The sequence below is a fragment of the Oncorhynchus mykiss genome, chromosome 12 (assembly GCF_013265735.2).
Source record: "Oncorhynchus mykiss isolate Arlee chromosome 12, USDA_OmykA_1.1, whole genome shotgun sequence".
Taxonomy (NCBI): domain Eukaryota; kingdom Metazoa; phylum Chordata; class Actinopteri; order Salmoniformes; family Salmonidae; genus Oncorhynchus; species Oncorhynchus mykiss.
Window position 1 is genome coordinate 89,423,374 of NC_048576.1, and position 20,509 is coordinate 89,443,882.

A 20,509-nucleotide genomic window follows, 5' to 3' on the forward strand; every position below is an offset into this window, starting at 1 on the left:
TGTTCTGGATAAACAAAAACTCCCCCTGCACTGCAGCAGGTGAATACATCAGCGTCCCCGTTTCCATAGTAGCGAGTCTGAATATCGCGAGAAGTGGGGTTGTTGTTGGTGGTGGAGGAGTGGCTAGCTAGTTGCTAGTGAGTCGCGTGTGCTATTTTTTTACGTGAGTAATATGTATGTTGTCCAGTATTTAAAGGACTACATAGTAGACGTTGTGTATGAACGCCATACAATGTTGAATGGGTTTTCTATCAGTCGGTTGGACTTTGCAAATCTACTCTGTTTTTCCAGTTAGCTAACGTTAGCTAGCGTAACTTCCGATTTTTGCTTTCGCGGGTCAGTACAACAACAGCTTGCTAAAGTTGCATGCAGATGTTTGGCAAGTGTCACACTTTAGATGCAGTATTCAAATGTGTATGTGATGCATTTAGGTTTGCAGTGTGCCTATGCTTTCATTTAGCCATCGAGCTAGAGCAGGGGTGTATACACTAGGAACGAACCTGAATGTATCCAATATAGCATCTTGTTTTCACTGTAAAAAGTGTTCCGATGCAAAGCGTGTTGGACTAATGATTACACCCCAGATATAGTTTGTTTGCTCATGGTCACTGTGAACTGTAATCTGTTGTGCATGACAGTGCCAGGCTGCCTGCATTATGTCACTGCTTAGCCTTGTGGATGAAGCCATCAAGTTGTGTAAAGTAGAGGAGACCAAGATAAACGAGAACATCCTTCGATACAGGGAGATACTGCGCTCTTTGTAAGTACAGTAAAACCTCCACGTCCATTGATATCTGTTAAGATAATGGTCTACAGTTGTTCTGTATGAGTAGGTAACTCGATAGGCCTGTGTTATAACATGTTTGCCATCTGATCATTCACCAGGAGACCACAGCAAGAAGACGGCAAGGAAATAGAACTAACAGATGATGTTGAAAAGGGTATTATGATGATCCTGTCTGCTATTTTCTCTGAAGCCCAGTGTACTAGTAGTAACTGGATATGGTAATGTTTTTAATATCTACGTTGTCAGCATGTTTTTCTCTTTCTCTTTTTAGACCCAGATGTCCAACTGGAGGAGAGACGGGAGATGGAACTGCTGAATCAATTGCTGGAGAAGGCCCTCAGAGTTCGCGCTGGCACAGCACCCCAAAAAGACCCTCAGAACTGTCCAGGACCAAAGAAGGAACCAGTGGACACTACACAGGGCAAGGGAAGGGCTCTGACCCCAGGTGGCACCAAAGGGAATAAAAATGGCATTAAAACTACCTCCAAACCCATCATGATGGACAAAAAAGAGTCCAAAAAGTATTCTGCCTCCCATCTCTACAGGGGTGGAAGGGGGAGGATGGGTCACCCTGTAGGTCATTCAGGACAAGGCAGGGCAAGCATGATCAGAAGCTCTGTCCAGATGCAGAAACGATCTGTCGTGTCATCAAAGGGGTTTCCTCCCCAGTCCTCTGGGAAGGAAGTGAAGCAGGCTGGTCCTCCAGGTCCTGTGTCACATGATCAGGGTCAATCACCACAGGCCTCATCAGCACATCATCAGGTTGAGGTGTCCCACAGGTCAGCTGCAGCCACTTCCTTCCAGCCCCCTAACTGGGACACGGTGTCTGTTTCACACATGGAGGGGATGCCAAAAGCACATGTAATTTCACCTCCACAGAATGGGTAGGCTGCAAGACAACACTAGACCACTGCTTAGTGAACAAAGTATATGACAGTGTCAAATTCCTATTCCAAAAGCAACATAACCAATTAAAATGGAACGTCAAAGTACCGTACTGATATCGTTAAGAAGTTGGCTAGAAGCAACTCGACGTTTGTGATATAATATGACTAGTCTGTTGTGACAATAAGTAGTTTGATTGTGGTTTAATGACACTGTACATGTTTGATTGTGTTTTTGTGGCAGGGCTCCCACACCGTTGTTAACTAAATGGATCAGTCTAAGGACCAAACAAAGCAGGTCAGCCAGTGAATCATATATTTTGTGGAGGAAATGTCTGACCTATATCATCCTCCATGTAACATTTTCCATCCAGTGTTCTGTAATGCATACAGAATTTTCTCTAATGTATTATGTGCAAAAGGGTAAATTCCTTGTGCACCGCAGTGTGTCCAGGTGCTATGATTCTGGCAGGAACAGCTAGCTAGGTATCCAAAAGAAACGTCCAAAAAGTGATTGTTTTTTTGTATACTCCTTGATGTTGAGCTGTGTTTGTTTGGGGAACAAGAAGTAGGCTATACACGTATACCACAGAAGGTTGGTGGCACCTTCATTGGGGAGGACTGGCTTGTGGTAATGGCAGGAGCGGAATCAGTGGAATGGTATCAAATACATCAAACACGTGGTTTGATTCCATTTGCTCCGTTCCAGCCATTATTATGAGCTGTCCTCCCCTCTGCAGCCTCCATTGATGTATACTTGTATACTGTTGTAATGGTGGCTGGGACATTCATTTGACCCTTTCAGTTTGTTTTCTTCCCTCAGGTTATGGGACAAAGTCCTGGCTCTACAATCCAAACCTGTGGCGGAGAGGAGTCACTTCACAGAGAGAGTGAAAGCCACTGTATTCTTCCTCAGATGAACTGAACATTTACCACCCACATATAGCCAAACCTGATTTAATGCACCCTCATGCTTACATTTAGACATTAATGAGTAGTTAAATAGTGTTATAATAGTATATCTTGTTTGTGACATGGGACCTGCAGAGATATCAATTGTTCATTTTAACGAGTATAAACTCGTTACTAATTCTCTCACTCCCAATCGTTCACACAGCCTACGTGAGAGAAATTAGCACGGCGTCAAATTCAGTGTCTACCAGCGTTTCTCAAAATAACACACCAGATTTTAGGATTCACACACAGAAAATGAAATGTGTGTGCATACGTGTGTGTGTGTCTTCTAATATTATCTCAGAGTTTTGTCTGCTTGTTCTCCTTGACCCGTCCCCTTATGGGTCAGTTCTCCAGAGAGTGGCCAACCAGTGGCAGCCCGGCCGACACCGGGGCTCAGGTGGACAGACTGACACAGCTCTGCACGGATCTGAGTCATTGCTACCAGAGCGAGCGGCTGCTGACTGGCCAGACCTTCAGAACCTCTGGCACTGAGCCAGGTACCAGCCCAACCAGAGGAGATGCAGAAGGGGGGATGGAAGGAGGGATAAGTAAGAAATAGGAAATTACAGAAGTGCAGGGATGGAAAACTGGTAGGAGATGACAGAAGTATGGGCGATGAGAAAACAAGAGTCTGGAAAGAAAAGCAATAGTAACTTAGAAATAAGAACGTTCAGTGTTATTTTTCAGCTCATCACCCCTTAGTCTTCTGACCTCATTTACTGCTGAGCTTATTAATTCTGAAGCCATTAGCAATCATTTGACAGAGCTGTTTTTATGCTACAGATAACAATTAATTACAGTAACTTCTGAGTAATGTAAAGCAATTAGACACGGCAAAACCTTGTCATTTTTTATAGCACCATTACCAATACATTTGAGATCGATCCGCATTGCTCTTCATCACTGCATTTGTTTAATTTCATGTCCAAATACTGAAGAGAGTAACTCTTTGTCAATGTGTAATAATAATGCTCATGTCTGTTATACCGTGCATTCGGAAAGTATCCAGACCTCTTGACTTTCTCCACATTTTGTTACATTACAGCCTTATTCTATGGATTCAATTGTTATTTCCCCCCTCAATCTATACACAATACCCTATAATGACAAAGCAAAAACAGGTTTTTAGAATGTTTTAGCAGATTTATTTAAAAAATGAAATATAACATTTACATAAGTATTCACACCCTTTACTCAGTGCTTTCTTGAAGCACCTTTTGACAGTGATTACAGCCTCGAGTCTTCTTGGGTATAACGCTACAAGCTTGCCACAGCTGTATTTGGGGAGTTTCTCCCATTTCTTCTCTGCAGATCCTCTCAAGCTCTGCCAGGTTGGATGGGGAGCGTCGCTGCACAGCTATTTTCAGGTCTCTCCAGAGATGTTCGATTGGGTTAATTGTTTCTCATGATCTGAGTCCTTTAGGTGCCTTTTGGCAAACTCCTAGCGTGCTATCATGAGCCTTTTACTGAGGAGTGGCTTCAGTCTGGACACTCTACCATAAAGGCCTGAATGGTGGAGTGCTGCAGAGATGGTTGTCCTTCTGGAAGGTTCTCCCATCTCCACAGAGGAGCTCTGTCAGTGACCATCGGGTTCTTGGTCACCTCCCTGACCAAAACCCTTCTCCCCAGATTGCGCAGTTTGGCTGGAAGGCCAGCTCTAGGAAGAGTCTTGGTGGTTCCAAACTTCCATTTAAGAATGATGGAGGCCACTGTGTTCTTGGGGACCTTCAATGCTGCAGTAATTCTTTGGTACCCTTTCCCAGATGTGTGCCTCAACACAATCCTGTCTCGGAGCTCTACGGACAATTCCTTTGACCTCATGGCTTGGTGTTTGCTCTGACATGTACTGTCAACTGTGGGACCTTTATATAGACAGGTGTGTGCTTTTCCAAACCATGTCTTATCAATTCAATTTAAACTATCAAAATAAAGAGAGTCTCCATGTGTAATCTCCCAGCCATTGAATGGGTATTTACCAATGTTTGGGCATCACTGTGCCTTCCTTTATTTTGATAGTTTATTCGCCGTTAGTCAGCACATCCACACAAACTATTATTCTGGGTGTGCGCCAGCTCATGTTTTTTATCATTCAATTGAATTTACCGCAGGTGGACTCCAAATTGTAGAAATATCTCAAGGATGATCAATGGGAACGGGATGCACCTGAACTCAATTTAGACTGATAGCAAAGGGTCTGAATTGTTATGTAAAGATAATTTGCCAAACATGTTTGAAAACCTTTTTTTGCTTTGTCATTATGGGGTATTTGTGTAGATTGATGAGGAAAACATGTATTTAATCAATTTTATAATAAGGCTGTAACGTAACAAAATGTGGAAAAGGTTAAGGGGTCTGACCTTTCCGAATGCACTCTACATTTATATTTATGAATTATTTTTTCCATGTTATTATGTGAAGCAACATGCCAGAAGAGGGAATATGAGTCCTTGCTGATGCTGGAAGGACTGGAGAAGATGGTGGCAGACCTCCGGAAACATGCTGGACAGCTGAGAAAAGGTACTAAATCTTGCTTCACTCTATACACTCACATCTCCACTCTCAAGTGTTTTTCACTGGCACAGTGTAGAGTATAATCAAATGTCGAGAATGAGTTAGCATTTTAAAAATCAGTCTTGGAAAGTAGCCATATTACCCTCCAATACTCCCTTTACTGACTTTTCCAGGGACTTCACTTGTGGTGAAATTGTGACCCTTTCCAATTGATTCACACAGCAGAATGAGCCTGTATAGCATCTCACAGTATAATGCAACATATTCTCCACGACCTTGAACCAATACAATTATAAGCTGAGCTCTCTTTTCCCCCCTCTCACCAATCTCACTGTGACAGTGTGGTGCTGATGGGGGGGACTTTTATTTAGAATTGACAGTTTTTAGTGCTCCCCAAGCCTCCAAGGTGACTGGCTAGGGGCCAGATTGTGACAGAATGTTCCAGATCACTCACACACTATCCAGAGTCAAAGCCAGAGTCCCCACTTAAAATTGAGAGCCTCGACTGGCTGCCTTGCTGGCCCCGGGCCTTCTCTAACACTCACAAATAAATATCTCATTTTCATGGACTTAAGTATTCACATCCCTGAGTACCAATACTTTGTAGAAGCACCTTTGGCACAGAGTTGTCGTGAAATATTTCAAATCAATGGAGAGAGACTTAGATTCTCAAAACAATCAAACTTTATTATTCATTATTACAATAATGGAGCTGGTCAACAATAAACGCAGAGGTGATCACTGAGAACCCACCAGCAGATGTGGGTTACAGCTCTTTATAGCAAAGTACATCCTCCTCCTCTACACACCTAACAAACAGATGTGGGTTACATCTCTTTATAGCAAAGTACATCCTCCTCCTCTACACACCTGACAAACAGATGTGGGTGACAGCTCTTTATAGCAAAGTACATCCTCCTCCTCTACACACCTGACAAACAGATGTGGGTTACAGCTCTTTATAACAAAGTACATCCTCCTCCTCTACACACCTGACAAACAGATGTGTAGAATGATACATTGTGTAATCAAGTAACAGACACATGTACATCCTCCTCCTCTCTCTACACACCTGACAAACAGATGTGTAGAATTATACAAAGATACATTGTGTAATCAAGTAACAGACACAAATGTACATCCTCCTCCTCTCTCTACACACCTGACAAACAGATGTGTAGAATTATACAAAGATACATTGTGTAATCAAGTAACTGTAAGGGCGTTCGTCTGTAGGAGGAAGAGAAGCGGACCAAAGCGCAGCGTGGTGGTTATTCATGTTTTAATAAATCACTACACATGAACAAACTAACAAAAACAAGAAATGTGAAAACGCAAAACAGTCCTATCCTGTGACGACAAACACAGTGACAGGAACAATCACCCACAAACACACAGTGAAACCCAGGCTACCTAAATATGGTTCCCAATCAGAGACAATGACGAACACCTGCCTCTGACTGAGAACCATATCAGGCTGAACATAGAAATAGACAAGACATAAAACATAGAATACCCACTCAGATCACACCCTGACCAATCAAAACATAGAAAATACAAAGTAAACTATGGTCAGGGCGTGACAGTACCCCCCCCCCAAGGTGCGGACTCCGGCCGCAAAACCTGAACCTATAGGGGAGGGTCTGGGTGGGCATCTGTCCGCGGTGGCGGCTCTGGCGCTGGACGTGGACCCCACTCCATGACAGTTTTAATCCCCCTCCTAAACGTCCCTAAATAGGTTACCCACCACAATGATAACATGGGACAGAGGGACAGCTCGGGACAGAGGTAACTCGGGACAGATGGGTAGCTCAGCACTGAGAGGAAGCTCAGCACTGAGAAGAAGCTCAGCACTGAGAAGAAGCCCATCACTGAGAAGAAGCCCATCACTGAGAAGAAGCCCAGGCAGGTAGTAGAAACTTCCAGAACCTGGCTGGCTGGCGGTTTCAGCAGATCCTGGTCGACTAGCAGATCTGGGAGAATCTGGTCGACTGGCGGATCTGGGAGAATCTGGTCGACTGGCGGATCTGGGAGAATCTGGTCGACTGGCGGATCTGGGAGAATCTGGTCGACTGGCGGATCTGGGAGAATCTGGTCGACTGGCGGATCTGGGAGAATCTGGTCGACTGGCGGATCTGGGAGAATCTGGTCGACTGGCGGATCTGGGAGAATCTGGTCGACTGGCGGATCTGGGAGAATCTGGTCGACTGGCGGATCTGGGAGAATCTGGTCGACTGGCGGATCTGGGAGAATCTGGTCGACTGGCGGATCTGGGAGAATCTGGTCGACTGGCGGATCTGGGAGAATCTGGTCGACTGGCGGATCTGGGAGAATCTGGTCGACTGGCGGATCTGGGAGAATCTGGTCGACTGGCGGATCTGGGAGAATCTGGTCGACTGGCGGATCTGGGAGAGTCTGGACGACTGGCGGATCTGGGAGAGTCTGGTCGACTGGCGGATCTGGGAGAGTCTGGTCGACTGGCGGATCTGGGAGAGTCTGGTCGACTGGCGGATCTGGGAGAGTCTGGTCGACTGGCGGATCTGGGAGAGTCTGGTCGACTGGCGGATCTGGGAGAGTCTGGTCGACTGGCGGATCTGGGAGAGTCTGGTCGACTGGCAGATCTGGAAGAGTCTGGTCGACTGGCAGATCTGGAAGAGTCTGGTCGACTGGCAGATCTGGAAGAGTCTGGTCGACTGGCAGATCTGGAAGAGTCTGGTCGACTGGCAGATCTGGAAGAGTCTGGTCGACTGGCAGATCTGGAAGAGTCTGGTCGACTGGCAGATCTGGAAGAGTCTGGTCGACTGGCAGATCTGGAAGAGTCTGGTCGACTGGCAGATCTGGAAGAGTCTGGACGACTGGCAGATCTGGAAGAGTCTGGACGACTGGCAGATCTGGAAGAGTCTGGACGACTGGCAGATCTGGAAGAGTCTGGACGACTGGCAGATCTGGAAGAGTCTGGACGACGGGCAGATCTGGAAGAGTCTGGTCGACTGGCAGATCTGGAAGAGTCTGGACGACTGGCAGATCTGGAAGAGTCTGGACGACTGGCAGATCTGGAAGAGTCTGGACGACTGGCAGATCTGGAAGAGTCTGGACGACTGGCAGATCTGGAAGAGTCTGGACGACTGGCAGATCTGGAAGAGTCTGGACGACTGGCAGATCTGGAAGAGTCTGGACGACTGGCAGATCTGGAAGAGACTGGTCGACACAGACTGGCTGCTCTGGCTGCTCCATGCTGACTGACAGCTCTGGCTGCTCCATGCTGGCAGACTGCTCTGGCTGCTCCATGCTGACTGGCAGCTCTGGCTGCTCCATGCTGACTGGCGGCCCTGGCTGCTCCATGCTGACTGACCGCTCCGAACAGGCGGGAGACTCCGGCAACGCTGTAGAGGCGGAAAGCTCTGACAGCGCTAAACAGGCGGGAGACTCCAACAGCGCTGAAGAGGAGGAAGGCTCTGGCAGCGCTGAACAGGTGAGAGACTCCGACAGCGCTGGAGAGGAGGAAGGCTCCGACAGCGCTAAACAGGCGAGGCGCACTGTAGGCCTGATGCGTGGTGCTGGCACTGGTGGTACTGGGCCGAGGACACGCACAGGAAGCCTAGTGCGGGGAGCTGCTACCGGAGGGCTGGGGTGTGGAGGTGGCACAGGATGGGTTAGACCGTGAAGGCGTACTGGAGATCTTGAGAGCGGTGTTGGCACAGGACATGCAAGGCTAGGGAGGTACACAGGAGGCCTGGTGCGTGAGACTGGCACTGTCTTCACCAGCTGACTAGCACGCACCTCAGGACGAGTAGAGAGCACTGACCCAGGTGCCAATAAATCCCCGACACGCTCCTTCGGGCGAATATCATATTTAAAGCACCAACACAGCAACTCCCTCATTTCACTCTCCTCCAATTTCCCCATTAACTCCTTCACAGTCTCTGCTTCGCTTACCTCCAACACCGGTTCTGGTCTCCTCCCTGGCTCCTCACGATAAACAGGGGGAGTTGGCTCAGGTCTGCGACCTGGCGTAGCCATACTCCCTGTTAGCCCCCCCCCAAGAAATTTTTGAGGCTTACTCTCGGGCTTCCATCCGCTCCGTCGTGCTACTTCCTCATATTTGCGCCTCTCAGCTTTCGCCGCCTCCAGTTCTTCCTTGGGACGGCGATATTCTCCCGGTTGAGCCCATGGTCCACCATTATCTAATTCATACTCCCATGACGCTCTCTCCCACTGCGGCTGCTGCTGCTCCTGCTGCCTCTGTTCCTTCTTCGGCTGCACCTTGGTGCGGCTATACTCCCCTGGTTTAGCCCAGGGTCCTCTCCCGTCGAGGATTTCCTCCCATGTCCAGAAATCCTTACAACGTAACTCCTCTTTTTGCTGCTGCTGCTGCCTGTTGACACGCCGCTTGGTCCGTTGGTGGTGGGTGATTCTGTAAGGGCGTTCGTCTGTAGGAGGAAGAGAAGCGGACCAAAGCGCAGCGTGGTGGTTATTCATGTTTTAATAAATCGCTACACATGAACAAACTAACAAAAACAAGAAATGTGAAAACGCAAAACAGTCCTATCCTGTGACACCAAACACAGTGACAGGAACAATCACCCACAAACACACAGTGAAACCCAGGCTACCTAAATATGGTTCCCAATCAGAGACAATGACGAACACCTGCCTCTGACTGAGAACCATATCAGGCTGAACATAGAAATAGACAAACAAGACATAAAACATAGAATACCCACTCAGATCACACCCTGACCAATCAAAACATAGAAAATACAAAGTAAACTATGGTCAGGGCGTGACAGTAACAGACATTACTGCCAGGTTTCTGTCTCTAGGTAATTTACTGCTTGTTTATACAAGAGTTATCTTCCCAGTTTCACACTCCTTAACACACAGATACTAATGCAACATGGAACACTGGGTACTCCTCACAATGTCTGAAGTTCGGTGTTCATCTGCGTGTGGGAGAGAAACTGGAGGGAGGGTTCACCTGGCCCTGGCAGACAGGCATTTCACAGACACTGTTCATTCAATGGAATGCAGGCTGTCGGTTTTATCACCAAGGCATTTTAAATAAATTGTGTTAAGCCCCAGAGGCCCAACTCAATCACACAGACACAGAGGACAGAGTACTAATGCAACGTATTATGTGACTTGTTAAGCAAATGTTTACTCCAGAACATATTTAGGCTTGCCATAACAAAGGGCTTGAATATTTATTGACTCAAAAGACATTTCAGATAATTTTTTTTCATTTGTAAACATTTTTCAATTTTTACATTATGGGGTATTGTGTATATAGGCCAGTGACAAATCTAAATGTCATCCATTTTAAATGGAGGCTGTAACACAACAAAATGTGGAAAAAGTCAAGGGGTGTAGATACATTCTCGAGAACAATTATACAGTTCCTATCTTATCTCTAATCTATATTCTGGTATTCATTCTGAAGGAACTGTATCATTTTTATAATTGATCTCTAATCTACATTCTGGTATTCATTCTGAAGGAACTGTATCATTTTTATAATTGATCTCTAATCTACATTCTGGTATTCATTCTGAAGGAACTGTATCATTTTTATAATTGATCTCTAATCTACATTCTGGTATTCATTCTGAAGGAACTGTATCATTTTTATAATTGATCTCTAATCTACATTCTGGTATTCATTCTGAAGGATCTGTATCATTTTTATAATTGATCTCTAATCTACATTCTGGTATTCATTCTGAAGGAACTGTATCATTCTTATAATTGATCTCTAATCTATATTCTGGTATGCATTCTGAAGGAACTGTATCATTTTTATAATTGATCTCTAATCTATATTCTGGTATTCATTATGAAGGATCTGTATCATTTTTATAATTGATCTCTAATCTATATTCTGGTATTCATTCTGAAGGAACTGTATCATTTTTATAATTGATCTCTAATCTACATTCTGGTATTCATTCTGAAGGAACTGTATCATTCTTATAATTGATCTCTAATCTATATTCTGGTATTCATTCTGAAGGAACTGTATCATTTTTATAATTGATCTCTAATCTATATTCTGGTATTCATTCTGAAGGATCTGTATCATTTTTATAATTGATCTCTAATCTATATTCTGGTATTCATTCTGAAGGAACTGTATCATTTTTATAATTGATCTCTAATCTATATTCTGGTATTCATTCTGAAGGATCTGTATCATTTTTATAATTGATCTCTAATCTATATTCTGGTATTCATTCTGAAGGAACTGTATCATTTTTATAATTGATCTCTAATCTATATTCTGGTATTCATTCTGAAGGATCTGTATCATTTTTATAATTGATCTCTAATCTATATTCTGGTATTCATTCTGAAGGATCTGTATCATTTTTATAATTGATCTCTAATCTATATTCTGGTATTCATTCTGAAGGAACTGTATCATTTTTATAATTGATCTCTAATCTATATTCTGGTATTCATTCTGAAGGATCTGTATCATTTTTATAATTGATCTCTAATCTATATTCTGGTATTCATTCTGAAGGAACTGTATCATTTTTATAATTGATCTCTAATCTATATTCTGGTATTCATTCTGAAGGATCTGTATCATTTTTATAATTGATCTCTAATCTATATTCTGGTATTCATTCTGAAGGATCTGTATCATTTTTATAATTGATCTCTAATCTACATTCTGGTATTCATTCTGAAGGATCTGTATCATTTTTATAATTGATCTCTAATCTATATTCCGGTAGTCAGATTATGATGCAGCATTTTATTTTGGGACAATTCAATTCAGTGTAAATGTCCAACAATAGAATGGCATTTTCTTGAGTCAACAGACAACAGCAGATTCATTCTCAGGTCACCATCCTCCAATGGAGAAATGTGCTCCCTGAGAGTCAATCTTCACGCGGACACACACTAACGAGCTAAATGAACCCCTCACTGTCTTGACTTATGGATAATGAAAATAGAAACCGTCAGTTACACCAGATTTATTCTGGCTTCCTTGGTCTCCTTTTGAGTGTGTGACGGTGAGGCTCCTTCTCAGGTCCCCCTGTGTGAATGTGACGGTGAGGCTCCTTCTCAGGTCCCCCTGTGTGAATGTGACGGTGAGGCTCCTTCTCAGGTCCCCCTGTGTGAATGTGACGGTGAGGCTCCTTCTCAGGTCCCCCTGTGTGAATGTGACGGTGAGGCTCCTTTTCAGGTCCCCCTGTGTGAATGTGACGGTGAGGCTCCTTCTCAGGTCCCCCTGTGTGAATGTGATGGTGAGGCTCCTTCTCTGGTCCCCCTGTGTGAATGTGACTGAGGTTTTAAAGCCGTCAGTCCGCGCAATGCTTGGCTTGTCCCTGCTATTTAAAGCTGAGGGAGCAGCAAGCACACAGGAGGCGCAAGCGATTTCGGCTTTGGTTGCTCACGCTCCTCTCACTCTAAAAATAATCAATTTTTCCGACCAGAGCGGGAGGCATGGGATCGATGGAGGAGGCTGAAGGGGGAAGGAGCGGGCGCGTTCTGCCCCGTCAGGAGTAAGGGTGAGTGGGGTGACCTGAGTGGGGTGACCCCCTTGCCCCCCACCCTGACCTACACCAGCCAGGCAGAGCTCCAGGAGGTGGAGAGGCTGAGGTTGCGAGTGGAGCTGCTACAGCAGGAGGTGCACCTGCATCAGGTAGCGGCACATCTGTCTCATACATACACACACACCTGTATCAGGTAAGAGGCACATCTGTCTCATACATACATACACACCTGTATCAGGTAAGAGGCACGTCTGTCTCATATATACATACACACCTGTATCAGGTAAGAGGCACATCTGTCTCATACATACATACACACCTGTATCAGGTAAGAGGCACATCTGTCTCATACATACACACACACCTGCATCAGGTAAGAGGCACATCTCTCTCACACACCTGTATCAGGCAAGAGGCACATCTGTCTCATACATACACTCACATGCCTGCATCAGATAAGAGGCACATTGTCTCATACACACACACACCTGTATCAGGTAGCTAATAACACACCCTTTGCATATTTCTACCAAGAGCCATGCCATTACACACCTGTGCCATGTTAAAAGGAACAAGGATTTCTCCACAAAGGTCAATACTGTGATTTTGCATCTATGTGTATGTATGCATTAGTCACTTTTTTGGTGTGTGTGTGTTCTGTTTCTCTGACAGGCTCTCTCTGACACCATGGTCATGCCCTCCGCTCCTGGACTTCCCAACCCCGCCGCGCTCCGTGACATTTACTCCCTGCTTGGAGAGGGAGGGGTGATGTTTCCTACTCTGGTTCTGGACACAGAACCTGACTAAAGGAGCAGGTCAAATGAACTGAACAGGCCAAATCACCTGGGTCATGTTTATTAGGGCACACAATGCAGCAGGAAACAAATGAACTGAACAGGCCACATCACCTGGGTCATGTTTATTAGGGCACACAATGCAGCAGAAAGCAAATGAACTGAACAGGCCACATCACCTGGGTCATGTTTATTAGGGCACACAATGCAGCAGGAAAGAAATGAACTGAACAGGCCAAATCACCTGGGTCATGTTTATTAGGGCACACAATGCAGCAGGAAACAAATGAACTGAACAGGCCAAATCACCTGGGTCATGTTTATTAGGGCACACAATGCAGCAGGAAACAAATGAACGTTTCTAATTGGACAAGTCCAGGTAGCCTCTCCCTGTTTCATTCGGTGTTCTTCCATTTGGTGCCTAATGAACACGACCAAGAAAGACTATTGAAGAATAGACCAATGAATGGTATGTCTTAGGAGGGGACACTGAGAACAGAGGAAGAAGAATGGAGAATCTTCTGAAAAGAGGCATTTTTTGGTGTTGGGAATGTCAATCTGTGTATTTATTTGGAGAGATTGAGCATTTTGGTTTTACATTGTTCCTTTTGAAAAATATTGTAAGACTCCTATAATTAGATTCAATTATTAAAATTGATGGATATTGAAAAAGTTACTTTGCATTTTCCATTCGGTAGTCTACATCTACAAATGTGTAATAATTTTAGTTGAATAATTTAAGTAAAAATGTTGTAGGTCAACTAAGTTAGGGTCACTGACAGATGCTGTGATTTTATATTTGTCAGCAGGTGGCGCTTTACCCATGACACGCCTTTCAAGTCAAAAACAGCCTATGTGCAGTACATTAGTACTTGTTATACGGACTACGTGCAGTACATTAGTACTTGTTATACAGACTACGTGCAGTACATTAGTACTTGTTATACAGACTACGTGCAGTACATTAGTACTTGTTATACAGACTACGTGCAGTACATTAGTACTTGTTATACAGACTACATACAGTACATTAATACTTGTTATACAGACTCATACAGTACATTAGTACTTGTTATACAGACTACATGCAGTACATTAGTACTTGTTATACAGACTACGTGCAGTACATTAGTACTTGTTATACAGACTACGTGCAGTACATTAGTACTTGTTATACAGACTACGTGCAGTACATTAGTACTTGTTATACAGACTACATACAGTACATTAATACTTGTTATACAGACTCATACAGTACATTAGTACTTGTTATACAGACTACATGCAGTACATTAGTACTTGTTATACAGACTACATACAGTATATTAGCTCTTGTTATACAGACTCATACAGTACATTAGCACTTGTTATACAGACTCATACAGTACATTAGTACTTGTTATACAGACTACATGCAGTACATTAGTACTTGTTATACATACTACAGACAGTACATTAGTGCTTGTTATACAGACTACAGATAGTACATTAGTACTTGTTATACAGACTACATGCAGTACATTAGTACTTGTTATACAGACTACATGCCGTACATTAGTACTTGTTATACAGACTACATACAGTACATTAGTACTTGTTATACAGACTTCATACAGTACATTAGTACTTGTTATACAGACTACATGCAGTACATTAGTACTTGTTATACAGACTACATGCAGTACATTAGTACTTGTTATACAGACTTCATACAGTACATTAGTACTTGTTATACAGACTTCATACAGTACATTAGTACTTGTTATACAGACTACATGCAGTACATTAGTACTTGTTATACAGACTACATGCAGTACATTAGTACTTGTTATACAGACTACATGCAGTACATTAGTACTTGTTATACAGACTACATGCAGTACATTAGTACATGTTATACAGGCTTCATACAGTACATTAGTACATGTTATACAGACTTCATACAGTACATTAGTACTTGTTATACAGACAGTACATTAGTACTTGTTATACAGACTTCATACAGTACATTAGTACTTGTTATACAGACTACATGCAGTACATTAGTATTTGTTATACAGACTACATACAGTACATTAATACTTGTTATACAGACTCATACAGTACATTAGTACTTGTTATACAGACTACATGCAGTACATTAGTACTTGTTATACAGACTACGTGCAGTACATTAGTACTTGTTATACAGACTACGTGCAGTACATTAGTACTTGTTATACAGACTACGTGCAGTACATTAGTACTTGTTATACAGACTACATACAGTACATTAATACTTGTTATACAGACTCATACAGTACATTAGTACTTGTTATACAGACTACATGCAGTACATTAGTACTTGTTATACAGACTACATACAGTATATTAGCTCTTGTTATACAGACTCATACAGTACATTAGCACTTGTTATACAGACTCATACAGTACATTAGTACTTGTTATACAGACTACATGCAGTACATTAGTACTTGTTATACATACTACAGACAGTACATTAGTGCTTGTTATACAGACTACAGATAGTACATTAGTACTTGTTATACAGACTACATGCAGTACATTAGTACTTGTTATACAGACTACATGCCGTACATTAGTACTTGTTATACAGACTACATACAGTACATTAGTACTTGTTATACAGACTTCATACAGTACATTAGTACTTGTTATACAGACTACATGCAGTACATTAGTACTTGTTATACAGACTACATGCAGTACATTAGTACTTGTTATACAGACTTCATACAGTACATTAGTACTTGTTATACAGACTTCATACAGTACATTAGTACTTGTTATACAGACTACATGCAGTACATTAGTACTTGTTATACAGACTACATGCAGTACATTAGTACTTGTTATACAGACTACATGCAGTACATTAGTACTTGTTATACAGACTACATGCAGTACATTAGTACATGTTATACAGGCTTCATACAGTACATTAGTACATGTTATACAGACTTCATACAGTACATTAGTACTTGTTATACAGACAGTACATTAGTACTTGTTATACAGACTTCATACAGTACATTAGTACTTGTTATACAGACTACATGCAGTACATTAGTATTTGTTATACAGACTACATGCAGTACATTAGCACTTGTTATACAGATTCACAGTACATTAGTACTTGTTATACAGACTTCATACAGTACATTAGTACTTGTTATACAGACTACATGCAGTACATTAGCACTTGTTATACAGATTCACAGTACATTAGTACTTGTTATACAGACTTCATACAGTACATTAGTACTTGTTATACAGACTACATGCAGTACATTAGTACTTGTTATACAGATTTCATACAGTACATTAGTACTTGTTATTCAGACTTCATACAGTACATTAATACTTGTTATACGGACTACAGACAGTACATTAATACTTGTTATACGGATTACAGACAGTACATTAGTACTTGTTGTACAGACTACATTCCCTCTTATCTATCTAATGCATGTTAAGTTTTAATTTTAAATATCAAGTACACCATTTTTTCCCCCAAAATGAATACTGTGGCTAATACAACGGGAAGCACTGTGGCTAATACAACGGGAAGCACTGTGGCTAATACAACGGGAAGCACTGTGGCTAATACAACGGGAAGCACTGTGGCTAATACAACGGGAAGCACTGTGGCTAATACAATGGGAAGCACTGTGGCTAATACAACGGGAAGCACTGTGGCTAATACAACGGGAAGCACTGTGGCTAATACAACGGGAAGCACTGTGGCTAATACAACAGGAAGCACTGTGGCTAATACAACAGGAGTTTGCAGAGTTTGCTCATATAAGGCAGCAAATATGGTGGCAGGTGACTCATGTGGGTAAAGAAGGCCGAAACTAACTCTGTCCTTCTGGTCTGTGGAGTGGTGTGGAAGGAGAACAATGTAGGAGATTCACTATTATCCATCCTGGCCCTGGGCTGCATTCAAAACACGCCAGGGGTACTGTGAATAGGACAAGCAAGCAAAAATCCAGTGGGGAAAAACTTGGCAAAACAGTTTAATGACGGCTGGGGAGGGCTGAAGAGGTAGATCAACAGCATGAGCCTCATCTGCCCGGCCAACACGCCATCGGTCGTCAGGTGGTGTAGGTACGAACCAGTGGAGGCTGCTGAGGGGAGGACGGCTCATAATGACTGGAACGGAGCAAATGGAATGGCACCATGGAAACCACGTGTTTGATGTATTTGATACCACTATTCCGCTCCAGCCATTACTATGAGCCTGTCCTCCCAAATTATGGTGCCACCAACCTCCTGTGGCACGCACCAAGTGCCAGTCCCAATTCACTCCCTACCTCTTCCCCTTGGCCCTAACCTAATCCTTTGGTGTTTGCAGTTGTTTAAAGTGTAAGCAATATGGGGAAGAGGTAGGCCCTACGAGGCCCTTCAGATCGGCCAACATTGAAGGGTAAGGCCTACGGGACCAGCTGTCTGTTCATCTCCATAGTCATAGCCACAAACTTGATCTGTGTCTTTTACTGGCCAGAATCCATGCCTAATCTAAGAGGAATAGCCTCTGTCTGCTGTTTCATACATTTTGACTGACATTCCCATCCTGTCTGCTTCTGGATCAGATTTCTACATCCTGTATGGGTCTGGTATGTAATGGGTGCGTGTCGGTGGCAGGGAAGTCAGGCGCAGGAAAACCAACTTGGTATAAACGGAGTCGTTTAATAAGTGCTCATAAAACTCCAAAATATACCAAAAATAATATAAGTGGGTACAAAACCCGTCGCACATCGACACATGACCTGCACATAACATACAATAAAACAATCTCCGACAAGGACATGAGGGGAAACAGAGATACACAACATGTAATTGATGGGATTGGAACCAGGTGTGAAGGAAGACAAGACAAAACCAATGGAAAATGAAAAATGGATCAGCGATGGCTAGAAGGTCGGTGACATCGACCACCAAACACCGCCCGAAAAGGGGGGGGGGGACCGGCTTCGGCGGAAGTCGTGACAGGTATGACCACATCTAATATTCTATCTGATCCTAGGATCTGTTGTGATAGAATATGAAGTGATGGGTCTGTCAAACATTTTTTTTATTGTCACATGCACTGAATACAACAAGTAGACCTTACATGTAAGTGTGGACCTTACATTGAAATGCTTACTTACAAGCCCCTAACTCTATTTTGAACTGCACTGTTGGTTAAGAAAATATTTACCAAATAAACTAAAGTAAAAAAAAAGATAAATAACACAATAAAATAACAATAACGAGGCTATACACAGTGGGTACCGGTACCGAGTCAGTGTGCGGGGGTCCAGGTTAGCCAAAGTAGTTTGTACAAGTAGGTAGGGGTGAAGTGACTATGCATAGATAATAAACAGCGAGTAGCAGCAGTGTACAAAACAAATGGAGGGGTGGTGGAGGTGTCAATGTCAATAGTCCGGTGGCCATTTTATTAATTGTTCAGCAGTCTTATGGCTTGGAGGTAGAAGCTGAGCCTTTTGGTCCTAGACGACGCTCCGGTACCGCTTGTTGTGCGGTAGCAGAGAAAACAGTTTATGACTTGGGTGACTGGAGTCTGACAATTTTTGGGGGCTTTCCTCTGATGCGATATGAGAGATTATGAGGGTGGGTGTGAGAGGTAGCGGGGGCCTAGAGAGGATAAAAAGGACCAATTCAATGCGTGCCCAGTCTACCCACGGTCAAATGACGTGAGGATGGCACAAGCTGGTCCAGACTGGGCGACAGGTGGCGCCGGGTTTACACAGCGGGTCGTGGGTGAGTATGCGCTGCTGCACCAGACCTCACACACACACACACATACACATACACACACACATACATACACCCCTCCAGGGTGACTGAGTCACCAGGGGAACAGGTTCCATGGAAAGCTACTTAGATGGTTGTCAGCTGGGGTCAGCAGGTTTCTCACCAGAAAGAGACAAAGTGACGTAATAGCATACAGCAGGATAGTAGTCATGGTGACACGAGGGTGGTGTTCAGAGGCACACAATGGAATAGAATGGGGATTTTCTGTTTTCCATTAGATAGCACAGCCACAAAGTCAAAATTGGTTAACACAAATTTGCTTTTTGGTCTTAACATAAGGCTAGAGTTAGGAATGTGGTTAATGTTAGGGTTAGGTTGAAAATCAGATTTTAATTAGAGAACTTGTACAAATAGGCTGGGTTTATGGCTGTGGTAGTCAGTGACGACTGGCTCTTCCTTACCAACAGCTCTATTCCGATAAACGGGTAATTTTCCTCTGCTACAGTAGAGTGATGAGGGCACTGATCATTATTCATTTAGAAATGATTCTATCAAGTGCTAGCTCTGTCACAATCTTCTGTTTCTGCTATGGTACTGGTATTCACCAGTAGGTCTTTCACTACTACACACATGCTCTGTCAGTGGTTTTATGGGCCCGTTTGCCATTCCTATCAGAACATATTGTTATTATTTATTTAATCATGATGCTACTGTATATCAATCCATTATTGAATGGGAAACTCTCCCAAACATTTTATCAAAGCATCCACTGTGATTTATAACTATGCCTTTCTTAATTGCCCCTGAGGGGATAAATACCGTGTTATTGAGTAAAAATGAACTATGTGTCTGTATAATTGCGGTTGGCAGTCCCTGTGTGGGAAGGGCTGGATTCCCAGCAAAAGGGAGGATTCTGTCTTGATAAGAGCTTCAGTTTAGGCCAGGGCGTGTGAAGAGGGGAGACAGGAAAGCACTAAGCGGCAGGCATTAATAATGTCAACATAAATTTGCAACACACAGAGGTCCCGGTGAGCCCACTCAACTCAGCCTTCCTGTGTTCCCGTTTGCCTGACACAAGTCCCGCCCAGGTGACATACTGTAGTATGTATGCTTCAGACAACTGAACAATTTTCAGCATTGTCCGAGTCTTTACGTAAAGGGCAATTCTGCAACTTTTCAACCTCAAATTCATTATTATACCAGTGTCAACATGCATTTCTGTGATTAAAAAGATAAGAGTTCTTAAAAAATGCTTCTCTGTGACATCACAGGGTAGGATTAAATGAAGGA

At 43.3% G+C, this 20,509-nt stretch overlaps 1 protein-coding gene across 7 annotated transcripts; it reads left to right on the forward strand.

Annotated features, from left to right (window-relative positions):
• The first annotated feature begins 51 nt into the window (after positions 1-51).
• Positions 52-14,114, forward strand: LOC110486994 (tubulin epsilon and delta complex protein 2). Of its 7 annotated transcripts, none has more exons than XM_036939113.1 (10): positions 52-163; positions 639-760; positions 886-941; positions 1,059-1,671; positions 1,916-1,969; positions 2,495-2,573; positions 2,975-3,176; positions 5,047-5,145; positions 12,585-12,793; positions 13,317-14,114. In XM_036939113.1, the coding sequence occupies exons 2-10, from the start codon at positions 657-659 to the stop codon at positions 13,449-13,451; spliced, it is 1,551 nt and encodes a 516-aa protein (XP_036795008.1). In that variant the 5' UTR covers positions 52-163; positions 639-656; the 3' UTR covers positions 13,452-14,114. The 7 variants fall into 7 exon arrangements, with proteins under 7 accessions (XP_036795008.1, XP_036795013.1, XP_036795011.1 ...); XM_036939115.1 differs by having other exon boundaries at positions 86-336; positions 1,059-1,566; XM_036939117.1 differs by having other exon boundaries at positions 86-336; positions 1,059-1,566; positions 2,975-3,125.
• Positions 14,115-20,509: the final 6,395 nt, after the last annotated feature.

Bases quoted from the DNA above. Each gene is read 5' to 3' on its own strand.
- LOC110486994 (XM_036939113.1), top strand. From the start codon at position 657: ATGTCACTGCTTAGCCTTGTGGATGAAGCCATCAAGTTGTGTAAAGTA. The intron at 1,672-1,915 runs GTAGGCTGCAAG...TTTTTGTGGCAG, and splicing joins ATTTCACCTCCACAGAATGG to GGCTCCCACACCGTTGTTAA. The intron at 1,970-2,494 runs GTCAGCCAGTGA...TTCTTCCCTCAG, and splicing joins CTAAGGACCAAACAAAGCAG to GTTATGGGACAAAGTCCTGG.